The following is a 12,930-nucleotide window of genomic DNA, read 5'->3' as shown; positions in this document are numbered from 1 at the left end:
TTTGAAGTTAAAACTACATGAGATACATAATGTCCTTAACCAAACAACAACTCAAGGCTTTGCCAATTATCAAGATAACAGGCTGCTGACAGCCATGTCGGATTTTCTAACGGGACAAAGCTTGGAGATCACAGAATCTGTGATTACCCCTTGATTTTTCTTTCTTTGTTCTCTAAAAATTGGAAAGGAGTTTTTTCCTACAACTTAAGAGGGTCGCATTTTCGTAACCGGCCATTCAAGCATGATTTAGAGAAATTTAATATTTTTTTCTATCTCAGCAACGCTCTTGGTATTTCAAATGGTATTATAAGAAAAGGAAACCAATTTAAAAGAGGCCTAGCAGCAGAAGTGATTCCAATTTTATCAAAGTAAACATTCAAGGTTGCAATCACCAATTCTGAAGAAGTACAGGAACAAGAAGTGCACCCTACTCTTGGCATAAGAAAACATGACTTGACATTTCTATAAGCCATTTCATTCTAGCTCTTGGCATTTCAAATGTTAAGAATGTGGCAGGCTGGCAGCCCAAAACACCAGTACATTCTTTTTCTCAAGTTCAAGAGGACTTGCAAAGGGACAAAACTGAAATGACGATGCTTTCACCAAATGTAAGTACCAAAGTATACAAAGTTTAGATTTTTAGAAACCTAAACGCTTTCTTGACTTCAATTCATCAATGAAGTCAGAAATGTTCGAAACTAACTTGTTAACAAGCCTACAACACGGAACTATTCAACTAGCCTACAAATCAGAAAGATCCTCAATCAAGTCAAAAACAAAGATTTAACACCTAAAAAATCTCATCATCAGATGGACCAAACCAAGTCAAAAACAAGTATTTAACACATAAAAAATCCCATCAGTTTATAAGTTTGAAGACTATATCAGCATTCTTTAAACTTATTTCCCCAAAATGAAGGAAATCACAGCAGAAGTTTTGAAGCTACTCCACACTAGTACCAGCAACCGAATCATCAATGGTGTTCACCGAATCAAATCCAACACAGAATACACTTGAAAACATAGAATTCAACTTCTATTCAATTCATTTCTAAAACCCCCAATTGTGAAACCCATAATTTCAATTTCGAAACCTAATTTCAATTTCAAGGATTGAACCACTAACCTCGGAAAGAAGGATCGAAATGAGCGAAGGTGAGATGGATCGGAGATGGAGTCCGGAGACGTGATCGAGATTCGCGCGACAGAGATTCGGAGAGGAGAAGGAGACTACGAGACGAAAGCGAGAGAGGCACTGTAGCGGGGAAAATGAGAAGTTAAAGAGATTTTCTTTTATTTCTAGTGGAGTAATACATGTAAATTAGGTAAACATGAAGGATATATTCGTCTCGAAAATTATTTAACGGTAGCAGCGCGCGTCTTTGAAAAAGTGGACTTTTAAATCCTACTTTTCAATGGTACAAAATCATTTTATTAAATTTTATTGATTTAAATATACCAATAAGTTTATAGTAAAGATTTTTTTCCTTTTGAAAAATTATAGATTTGATTTGAAAAATTATGAATTTGATTTTTGAAAAGTAGACCGCGTCCATTTCTAAAAAATCAAACCCATTACTTTCCTTAATGTTTAAACGATAGGCCAAGCAGTGATTGTTGTTAGATTTGTATTAAATATATAATATATTTACTATTCCAAATGAAACGAAGCCGGTGAGAAAAAGGAAATAATATCGCCGCCCGCCCCACATATATAATTTCAATTGCAAGTAGAAAAACGTTTCCCTCGTTAAGATTTGTACCAAACTTAACTACCACCTGAAAGAGCACCATAGCAAATACAGTAGATGCTTATTGCTGACACGTCACCAGCTTTGCCTCCCTTGTAAAATCCTTCTTCTCAATTGAGTTGTTTCTAACCCAACTACACATTATTTCAGTATTTGGCCGGCATTACACGCGCCTGATCAGCTATACAAGATAGCACACTTTTTCTTTTTTATTATAACTATAATAATTTTTTTTTTGTGCTATACTATAATAATTTAACGTCCAAAAAAAAATATAATAATAATCTTATTGCATAAAGTATCAGTTCACAATAAGTTTAGAATCTCAATTATTTTATACTCGTGTGACATGTATGTATGCCTATTGCCTTAGTCAAAATTCATAATACTTTATGAACAAAAGGAATAAAATTTATCGATAGGAAACAGGCATATATAGCAATAGTTTTACTGTTTTATCAACACATGACACACAAATGAACAAAAAAAACTTACTATTTTAATTAGATGCACGAAAATATTATTATGGGTGGAGTAAAAAGTAAAAACACTCCAAGGTAAGTATACCTTTTCAAAAGGAAAACGGGAGTTGAAATACACGCACAAAAGATGCGTGTGCAAAACGTTAGTAACTAACCAAGGACACTGACACTCCCTTAAAAGTAGTCTCTCTCTGTTTTTAGTTCAACTTTCTCTATTCAATTCGCTTCCTTTACTCTGAATCACAGAGAGAGAGAGAGAGAGAGAGAGAGAGAGAGAGAGTAATGATGATGGTAAGTAGTAGAAGCTGTAGGCTCGCCCCATTGTCGGAGGAACCCATAAACGAAGATGATCAAGATATCAGCGGCGGCGCCGCCCACAAAGGCGGAGGAGGCGGCGGCAATGGAGGAAGTAGTAACAAATTTTACTATTCGAGCTGGAAGAACTGGCTGAGGACACATTTCTCAATATTCAACAAGAAATCAGACCTTAAGACACTTTTAAGTGTTCTTGCTTGTCCTCTGTTTCCTGTCTCTCATGTTTCTGTCCTCCCTCCTCATGACAATAATAATAAACCATCCTCCATTACTGATCAGGTTTTTTTTTCCTCTCTCTCTCTCTCTAAAAAACCTAGTTCTCAAATGTCGATTACTTAATCTTAAGAATTGTCTTAAGAAAATTTGATTCAGGAGGGGACAATTTCAGTTCGATTCGATTCAATAGGAGTAATTTTTGTATATATTGGATTGGATTCATGTTTAGATCTTTTGGTGTTTGAAACTTGAAAGTGTTAAGAAAAATGATTTTTCATTTAACTGGTGGTTCCAGTTTCTTTTTTGTTTTTAAGTTTGCTTTGCTTTAAGATTAATCATCATTCAACAATGTTGCTTATGATCCTTTACAGCCTAAAAGCTTAATCAAAGTATCAATCCTATAGTTATTAATTTATTATGTTCATTAATTTTAATTTTTTTTTTTTCTGGCTTAATAGGTATCTTCCTCAGCTCAGTACATTGTTCAGCATTTCATGGCTGCAACCGGCTGCCGGAAACTAGTAGGAAGAGTGAAGAACATATATGCAACGGGGAAGGTGACAATGTCCACTATGGACGAGCTTAGCAGCTCCTCGGCGGGCTCTGGTGGTACTGGATTGTCACATAGAGGATGCTTTGTGATGTGGCAGATGGAACCTAACAAGTGGCTAATTGAACTAGTTCTCGGTGGTCACAAGGTTGTTGCTGGCAGTGATGGCAATGTGGCTTGGCGGCATACGCCATGGATCGGCTCACATGCAGCCAAAGGTGGCGTTAGACCTCTACGAAGAACCCTTCAGGTAAGTTTAGGAATGTAAATGTTGACATCCTTATGTGGAAATTGTATACAAGATGGAATGCCACGTAAAGACTACATTTTTACGTTTTGATTCACGACTTTGACAACCTTGCCGCGTAGATTTCATTTAAAACTTGTTTTGATGTGCCAAATACATTATGAAATGTTTCTGGTCTTAATTCTTTGATCCATTTAGCCCTTTGTATTCTTAAAGAAAAATATCATCTGTTTCGGGTCAGAATTAGTCGACAAAGATAAGTGAACAAATTTGGCTGTGCATTACTCAATTGTGCTTGACTACTACTGAAATTATTGGTAGTACTAGTACGTCGCCTCAGTCTAGATACTATTTAATTAGTATACAGAATTGACAATTAAACCTTAATATTCAGAATTTATTGATAAACTATGTAGCAGTTAGAACTGCCTAGTCATATCCCTGTGTTAGTAATTTTTTATTTCAGATCCAATCTCTGTCAGTTAAATTAGTTATCCATACACTTTATTCTAATTGGAATTTGTTATTTTCGTGCCTCTAATCCTTGACGTAGTAGTTACTCCAGTTTTAAACCCGATTTAATGTAAACTTCAAAATGACACCGATCAATGAAAAAAATAATAGTTTCTGAATATGATGCTGAGTTAGCTTTGCATATCTTTACACAATTACATGTAGACGTATAATTACCCTAGCCGGTTTCAAAATGTACGTCGCTTTTTTCTAAATTTTGTCAAATTTGATTATTTTCGTACAGGGACTAGATCCTGTGGCTATATCAGCAATATTCTCTGGAGCTCAGTACATGGGGGAGAAGCAGATCGCAGGCGTTGACTGCTTCGTGCTAAAACTCTCGGCTAGTCAACCCGACATGGCAAGTCGAAGCGACAGTACAGCGGAAATGATCAAACATGTCGTGTTTGGTTACTTCAGTCAAAGAAGTGGTCTCCTAGTCCATTTAGAAGACTCCTATTTAACTCGCATCCAATGCCTCGGAAGCTTCCCTACATATTGGGAGACGACAATGTCTACCAAAATCGGAGACTATCGGATGGTTGAAGATGGGATAATGATCGCCCACTCCGGAAATACGAGCGTGATCATCACGCGTTTCGGAGATAATTTGAAGTCGAATTACGTCTCCATCACTCGGATGGATGAACTTTGGACGATCGATGACGTGGCTTTCGACGTTCCTGGTTTATCCCTCGATTGCTTCATTCCTCCTAACGAAGTCGCGCAGAGAGGTTTTCCCGATGAGATCAATCTTGATTGGAGATCCCCGCCATTGTTAGTCGACCGATGAAATTGATTGATATGTTGTCTCTTGATCAATTGAACTTCTATAGTTATTGATATGGAATCAAATCATTTATTCAACTTTTTTGCGTATAGATAACGTAGGCGTGAAGTTTCGAGCTGGATTAATTGTAATGCTCGATATAATATGAATGTTTCGTATGATATAGACAAGACTAATGGAAGTTATTATCAGTCCATTAACTCTACATATATGCTTGTTATCATATTTGAGTTCAAAATTATGCTTAATTACCATAAAAAAAAATTATGCTCAACTATTCATGCAAATAACCTCTAAGAGTCGATCGAAATGATTAGATCGAACCGACTTGATTTGTTTTCGATCGGTTAACAGTTAAAAAATGATCGGATTCAATGATAAAGACTCAGGAAATCGATCAAATTAAATCGATTCAGCTAGTTAAAGCAGTAAACAAAACGAACTAATTTCAACCGATTTGGTTAAACCAGTCTCCTCTCTCACAAAACTTTCCCGCTCGGCGCTCGTCGCAATGTCACTGATAGCTTTTGCTCGCAACAATGGCAGTTTCAAAATCCTAAACTCCCATAAGAATCGTGTCCTCTTCGCATTCACATTCTCCACAGAACCAAACAATCAACAACAGCCGACCTCCAAACCACCTCCGATTCGCGTCGCTCTCACCGAATCAGCTGGTCGAGCCGTGTTTTCCACCCGGAGGATCGGCGTAGGAGAGCTTATTCATACAGCTAAACCTTTTTTGGCTCATCCTTCACTCTCTTCTATTGAGAATGTCTGTTACTTTTGCCTGAAGAAGAAGCAAAATGGAGCGACTGATTGTTTTGGTGGTCGAGACGTTTCTTTTTGCAGTGAAGAATGCCAAGACAACTCTAAGGTTTAGTGTTCTTAAATTTCTATTCCTGCTGCGTTTGGTAATTGGAAGTTGGTTTTCTCGAATTCGTATTTAATGTTGGCCATGTGTTCGATATTTTGTTTCTTTGACGATCAAGTGGCTGTGTTTTTGGCTTTATGAACAAAGAGCGTTGAAGAGGTAATAAAATATGACTTATGGACTGATATATAGCTCAAATCAAGATTAAAATTGAATTGAGAAGAGTATATGTTTAGCCGCCAGTGCAAGTAGTTTGGATTTGGAATCAAGAATCTGTTTTCGTTGTTTGGGTGGTGGAACTTAATTGAGTAATGTCATTGTATATACATAAAATTAAAGGAAAGGCTTCCCATGTTCGTTGCAGCTCTCGAGTTCTTATTATAATAGGTGCTACTGTCTGATCCCAATTGTCCCATGTTGACTACTAGGGGAGGTATGGTTAGGACTCATGACCAATATAAGGTCAATTTGAATCATTGTAGGACTTTTATGGCATTGAGAGCAGAGCAAATTGGTCAACCTTCAATGACTACTGCCGGTATGAGATCTTCACTGACTTCACATCTTCTCACTCTGAAAACTTCCAGTTTTCAATCCATATTGTACGATTATGTTAAGATTCCTAACTTCGTAACGTCTGTTTTCAAAAGGTCCCGGGGAGTGAAATACCCTCTGCTTGTAAAGCGGTTGGCTTGTATGGTTGCATCAGGAGGCACTCGTGCTGATAGTCTTGACATCCTTCAACCTGCTGGTTTATCTCATCAGATGATTTTAGATGTGTGAACTTTTTCCATACTTTTTTGGTCAGTTGTCTTATGGAAGTTCCGTAATGAGAAGTTTAACTTTGTCATATCATAAAATTTTGGTATCTAATAGGAGCTTGAGAATCTATCATTCTTGATCCATCAATTTCAAGTTGAGAACTATCTAATGTGTATTGTGTAGCTTGCATATGCTAACAATGTCCTTCTACTACACCTAATGAAAGCATGTGGAATTTGTAAATAGTTGTTTGCTAATCCCTTTTTGCTTTTCTCATTTTGAAAGTTTATGATTCAGTGTTTGCACAACTGATAACATGTAAAATACCGTTGGTAGTTTTTTTAAAACAGTTTTGCTGCAAATCTACTTCTTAGATATTCCATCTGTAAGACCTTTTTATGAACATAAGATAAAATAGTCACTAGAGTGAACTTAACAAACATATTAATTGTATCTTGTAACCAAAAAGGGTAAATAATGATATCCAGTGGTGATAACAGACTCGTCTGCTACTCTATTTTCAGCCTAATAATAGCATATGCAAACAAATTTCATATGGAAGAGGGATTTGAATTGCTGAGCCAGGGCTTCTCCAAGGCGAATATCACAAGTGAACATAGAACGTGTATCCTCCAAGACTGTTGATATTTATAATTCAATTTCCTTGGTCCTGGATTATTTATAATTGAATAGTGATCTTTAACATCACAAGTCCTAACCAAGGAATGGTACACGGGTGTCTTAGCTCGGATACGGATCAATGCATTTCGAGTTGAATTCATCGTTGGGTCCTATGAAGATCTTCTGGCATCGGCTGTAGCCTCCATAGAGGCCGAAGCTGGAGTGGGAAATGCTGTTTATATAGTTCCATCTTTCTACAATCATGATTGTAGTTTGCTTCCTCTGTTTCGTTTTTTTCTGTCACCCTCTTTTGCAAACTCATGTTTTCAACACATTTAACACCTTTTTTTTTTTGTTAAATTGGTGATAGTATTGATCTTCCACTGCAGATCCAAATACACACATTATATGGATAAACAGTGCAGAGGCAAGATTGAAGGCCCTTCGGGATGTCGAGGAAGGTTTGTGACTTTGTGTCCTTATCTGAGGCTGAGCTGTTCTCTCCTCTGTGTATTCTCAAATTGCGTCTGTTAAGGCCTTGGCCAACTGCTCACAAACCAAACATAGTTAAAATCTGTTTTTGGCTGGCTTTGGTAATTGTTGTATTCAGGGTCTTAACTTCAAAAATGGACTGAATTTTTTTTCCATGTTTATAGGTGAAGAGCTTCGTATATGTTATATTGATGGAAGTATGCGTCATGATGCTCGGCGAGCTCTTCTATATCAAGGATTTGGATTCCAGTGCAATTGTCAGCCGTGCTTGTCTGGTGATTAAGCAAAAATTATGTCATTTCTCTTCACTCTGTTATGAACCTTGCTTATTTTATTCAATTTCCCGTTGGCAGTAATATCCTTACAGAACTAGCGACACTGTTTTGCACTTTCTGTTGTTCAAAATTCTTATATTTATAATTGACTGCTCTAAAGATAAAACAAATATGCATCACACTTGAATTTAGTTGCTTAATTATTTATGTCAAACACAAACTAACCTATTAATTATTATAATTAAAATACAGAAAATTGGAAAGGAGACGAGTCTTTTCCTTTTCCAGAAGTGGAAAGGAAAGATGTAGCGGTGATTCTCCTATTTCAAGTATAATAGAACGCATGAGCTATAGCATAATTAATAGGATAACTGTTCAGCTTAATTTCCCGCTACACATTTTTCTCCCTTTCATGACATGTGTCCTTAGGCCTGGAATGTGTACTTTGGTGATGTACTGGTTCCAATTAATGCTTCTTACATCGAAATCGAACTGCCTTTTCTCTTCCTCTGACATTGTGTCCATCAATCTCTGGGTATTGCTGTTATCAAATCTGCATGTAGACAAAATATGGAGTAGTTGATGGAACAAGGGATCAATGTAATGGGTTATTCCCAGCATATTATGGATCACTATGTTTTTTTGGCGGTCTTATTAATTTCCTAGCACTTGAGAGTTTAATTTTTCCGAAACAATAGCTGATTACTTTAATTTCCCAGCACTTGAAAGTTTAATTCCCCGAATCAAATTTAAGACATCTTAAAGTACAGAAGGATCCCAAATTCCCCAGTTTGGCCCCCATTGAGTGGATTCTTAAGTAGGATTTAAGAAGATGAAGCAAAAGAAAATCCGTACCTTCCACCATAGAAAGTGTAGGGTTCATAGATACTAGCCAAGTATTTAGCTTGCTCCACTGATTTTCTACATATAGTTTCGAGTTTCTGTGACAACTTCTCATTAGAAGTGGACAAAGCAGCAAGCCTACTTCTTTGAATGGCATCTCTCCAGAGGTGAGAAGAGAAGTCTTCCATGGAGCTGAAAAGCTTCATCAATGGAACACTAATAGGCCTTCCCTTGGAGTCCACCCAAGGAGATGAGTTGTAGTGCTCGTAGAGATGCCTAGCCAAGTCTTCGAAAACTAGTGGGTTCACCAGTGATGAAGCAATTTGATAGACATTCATTTCCGGTTTTGCTGCCATTCCATGCTTGGCTATTGCTGCTAAGGTCGCATTCACAACCATATCAGCTGGGACCTGCAATAAGTAGTGTCACAGAGTAGCAATTATTCATGGTCTTGAAAGAAAATGAACATTTAAAATAGAGTTGAGTGGAAAAGTTCATATAACTGTCCAGATCAATACCACGTCAAGTACACAACTAGGATCAACCAAAAAACCTGTGAGCTGGCCTTTGCCGTAATACAGAACTATTGGATCCATCATCCTAATAGAAGACAGAGGGTTGAGAGATTAGTGCTAGACCGAAGAATCTTGTATGTGCGATTGCCTGTTAACATTTTTTCAGAACATGACTAATGTGTAGAGTATCTGTCTTATTGATTGAAATTAGTTTACCTGTTTCCTTCCATCCATCCAGGGAAGGGATCTTTTAAAGTGCTCTCAATTACACTTGGTCGGATTATGACAACAGGTATGTCTCCTCTCAAGTTATCAACCATCATCTCTCCCATGGCCTTTGTGAACACGTACGTGTCTTGCCATCCATATTTGTTTGCCCTGGAATTACACAAATTGGTCATCCTATTAATTCTTTTCTTTTCATAATTCTTAGAAGCTGACATTAATGAAGTCTTTGAGTTGTCATTTGATGCTTATTAAAGATACGAGAAACCCTACTCATTTACCTTTGTATACCTAACTCTTTCATTTTTTGAACAACACAATTTTCGTCAAAGGCTTCTTTGGAACTCAAAGCCAACTCCATTTCTTTTTGTACATCCAACATTGGTAGATAATTCTCTGCCACATTTTCACTTGCTATGGTATCTCCTATCGAAAATGGATTTTCCATTATTCTTCCTTGTCTCTGCCCATTGACATAAGCTGCAAATACATTAAACAAAACATGTGATACTGTTCTGAAAATAGGTTACTTGTAGTTGTACTCGGATTATCTTCTTCTTTTTTTTTTAACTACCTGTTGAAACTTGCAAGAAAACCTTGAGTTTCTTAAACTTTTTCGCAAAACCCATGAGGTGGCAAGGTCCTCTAGTGTTTATATCAATGGCTACATCATATCTGCATATAAGAATTAATTCATTTAGTTGTTAGATATATTCAGTAGCGTTGAAATATGAAATCATCCATATATGACTATATATAAATACTAGGACAGAACTCTAAGACAGAATATTATGTCGAAATTATTTTAGATAGACAGTATAAGAAATTGGTCATAACCTTTCATCAAAGCTTGTAGTAGCTGCTGAATTAACAATAACATCTACTTCTTTGGCAATGATATTAGCCAAGTCTTCTTCAATCCCAAGATTAGGGTCACAAACATTTCCTACCACAGGGACCAATTTGCTCAACACAAAAGTTTGGTAGGATTTTCCGTACGTTTGCCGGAGACACTTGAAGAGCTCTGTGCTGATGATCTGATTTCAGACGACAAATAAAACATATAATTAAAAATGGCACTCTGAAGTTTGGCAGAGATAAACATTATAAGTGGTTGTAATTCTCCCATAATGAAAATTGAGTTAGAAAAATAAGCCTATCCAATGAACATACTTCGTTTTTCAGCCTCTCCATTGCAGCTTCTTTGTTCTTTGCCTTGACTAAGATAAATATCTTCCCCACCTCAGGTACAGTCCTTAAGATCTTCTCAATAAGAACTGTACATTTTTTTTATTTTTTTATAAAAAAAAAACTGATTAAAAAAAAGTATTACTCATCGAAGAAAAATAAAACTTAGAGCTACTAAAAAATTAATTGTCCACTTAATTAACAATCATAAGTATAAAACTCATTATCCTTCTTATACCCTATATTAATCAGCAGTAGCAGGTCGTACCAAGCCATCCGCTCGATTATGCATATTGCATGCATGCTTGGCTAAATTTCAATTAGCTAGATCTATTATGCATAATGCATTCATTTATAATATATACCTTTGGCTAAAAATCCAGTGCCTCCGGTCAAGAAAAAGCATTTTCCCTTTAGATATTTGACAATGCCAATGCCATCCTCATGTAGCCCTACAAAAGAAGGCGTAGTGGTTGATGTTGATCCTCCTCCATAGGGCACCAAATCCTTCACTGCGATTTCCATTTGTGATGAGGACGACAAAACCAAGCTCCCAGCTGCTGCCTGATCGGTTGCACTTACAACCGCTGTAGTCGACGACATGCCGCTGTTATTACTGCCACAACCAGACCTTACTATGTCATTGCCTCCACTACTTTGGCAATGCACAAAGTTAACATTAAATCTTCTCGTCACCTCTCGCTTATAGGAGACTACCCTTAGATGTGGGGACTGATTAAAGAAAATTAAGGTCTCCATCACTGCAAAAGAAAAGAAAGAAAAAGAGAAGGTTGAGGAGTTAGAGAGAGAAAAGAATGAAAGTATGATCACAAAGTGATCATGATTTTTTTTGGTTGGCTTAAAACTTATCTAATTAGCAACCTATATATATCTTACGCTAAACAAAAAGTGATCAGAAAAAGATAGTAAACTAACCAATTTTGTTTTTAAAAAAATTAAGTTTTGTGTTTGGTTTAAAATGAAAGGTCAAAGAAGAATTTGTGATGGAATTTAAGGGAAAAGGAGATGAGGGTTAGGTATATTTTATAGGATAAATTGGTTGAATATGTAATTTAAAAAGTGTATCATTAAAGAGGCTCTCTTTTTGCCACCCTAAAGACTCTTCACTCTTTTTCTTCTTCACTTGTAATTCGATGAGGGTAAGTACAAATTTTTGAGTGGAGAAAATTATTCTCTATGGATATATTAGTTTTTTAAACAGAACTTTTTTGTGTAGGAAGAAAGCTTGTGAGAGAGAAAGGATTGGAGAGGTGTGATTGTTGACTGATGTAATGTAAGAGTGTTTGCTTGAGTTTAGGCTCATCAAGATGGGATGTTGAGTTTAGGTTCATCTAAGACAAAACTTAGTTAAAGTTCTTTAATTAGATATATGTTAAATGAGTTCCTTGAATAAAGAGAGGGTATTTTACTTTAGATAATTAAAGTTTGAATAAACATGTGCGGAATTGGATGCAAGTAGATAAAAGAAAAGATTACCTCAATAATAATAATAATAAGAAAAGCGGTTTCCGAAATTCTCCTTGACTCAGGATGTACCCCGATGTTGGGGTACGAGCCTCTATTCACATTTTCACTAGAATAAATTTTGCTATTATTAACGGAGTAGGCGTCCAGATAGTATCTCGGTTGTCCACTAACTTCATGTATGAAATGGCTTTACATTATCGTGTTGTTATACAAACTACTGTACGTACAAAGAATGGCTCGTATGTATGAATCATGAAGTGACTTAACATTATCGATTCGATGTTACTTGTATTTTTATTTTCCTATGCTAGGTAGGAATACTTACGACGGCGACACATACATCTTGAGGCCTCAGTCTTGTTTTCTAAATGATTCATCACTTTCTTTCTTTATATGCACGTATACTGTTCGATGAAAGTACTCTGAGATAATACTAATTATTTTGGCTATGCCCGAGGTTGCCCGTTTTCATTGCCCGTTTGTTGGTCTTTGCGGGTGTGTAGATGGTGGAGGGAACGGTCTTACGAAGTCCTCCATGCTCATCCACCTTCAAAATCGGCATTGTAGTGAAGAGGGTAAAGTTATTACTAGACAAGCTCTTTCTTCAAGTTTGTCTATTTTTTCTGAGGCTGAAATTACGTTTAAGCGTATGGGTATTTGGTTATGTGGGGTCTGTTTCAGAACACATACACTTCGCTCTAAGTGTCGGCATGGTAGTGGGTCTGATTTTGTGGAACCCCCTGATTGTGGTGATGGCGTTGTTAGATTTATTCTTTATGATTTTTC

At 36.6% G+C, this 12,930-nt stretch overlaps 2 protein-coding genes across 2 annotated transcripts; one reads left to right on the top strand and one right to left on the bottom strand.

Moving 5' to 3' along the window:
- The first annotated feature begins 2,521 nt into the window (after positions 1-2,521).
- On the top strand, positions 2,522-7,893 carry LOC139884762 (histone-lysine N-methyltransferase ATXR4-like). Its single transcript, XM_071868747.1, has 11 exons — positions 2,522-2,827; positions 3,223-3,564; positions 4,319-4,435; positions 4,495-4,544; positions 5,444-5,738; positions 6,218-6,273; positions 6,386-6,509; positions 7,050-7,122; positions 7,210-7,389; positions 7,508-7,579; positions 7,775-7,893. Exons 1-11 carry the CDS (start codon positions 2,522-2,524, stop codon positions 7,891-7,893), a joined length of 1,734 nt encoding a protein of 577 aa, XP_071724848.1.
- A 367-nt stretch (positions 7,894-8,260) lies between these two features.
- Positions 8,261-11,415, bottom strand: LOC139884761 (fatty acyl-CoA reductase 2, chloroplastic). Its single transcript, XM_071868746.1, has 9 exons — positions 11,022-11,415; positions 10,642-10,745; positions 10,306-10,505; positions 10,043-10,143; positions 9,750-9,948; positions 9,460-9,621; positions 9,247-9,328; positions 8,741-9,138; positions 8,261-8,438 (listed from the first exon to the last, which is right to left on the bottom strand). The coding sequence occupies exons 1-9, from the start codon at positions 11,413-11,415 to the stop codon at positions 8,261-8,263; spliced, it is 1,818 nt and encodes a 605-aa protein (XP_071724847.1).
- Positions 11,416-12,930: the final 1,515 nt, after the last annotated feature.

This window comes from Rutidosis leptorrhynchoides, unplaced genomic scaffold (genome assembly GCF_046630445.1).
Source record: "Rutidosis leptorrhynchoides isolate AG116_Rl617_1_P2 unplaced genomic scaffold, CSIRO_AGI_Rlap_v1 contig6, whole genome shotgun sequence".
In the NCBI taxonomy this organism is placed as follows: domain Eukaryota; kingdom Viridiplantae; phylum Streptophyta; class Magnoliopsida; order Asterales; family Asteraceae; genus Rutidosis; species Rutidosis leptorrhynchoides.
This window is presented reverse-complemented; position numbering and strand designations above follow the sequence as displayed.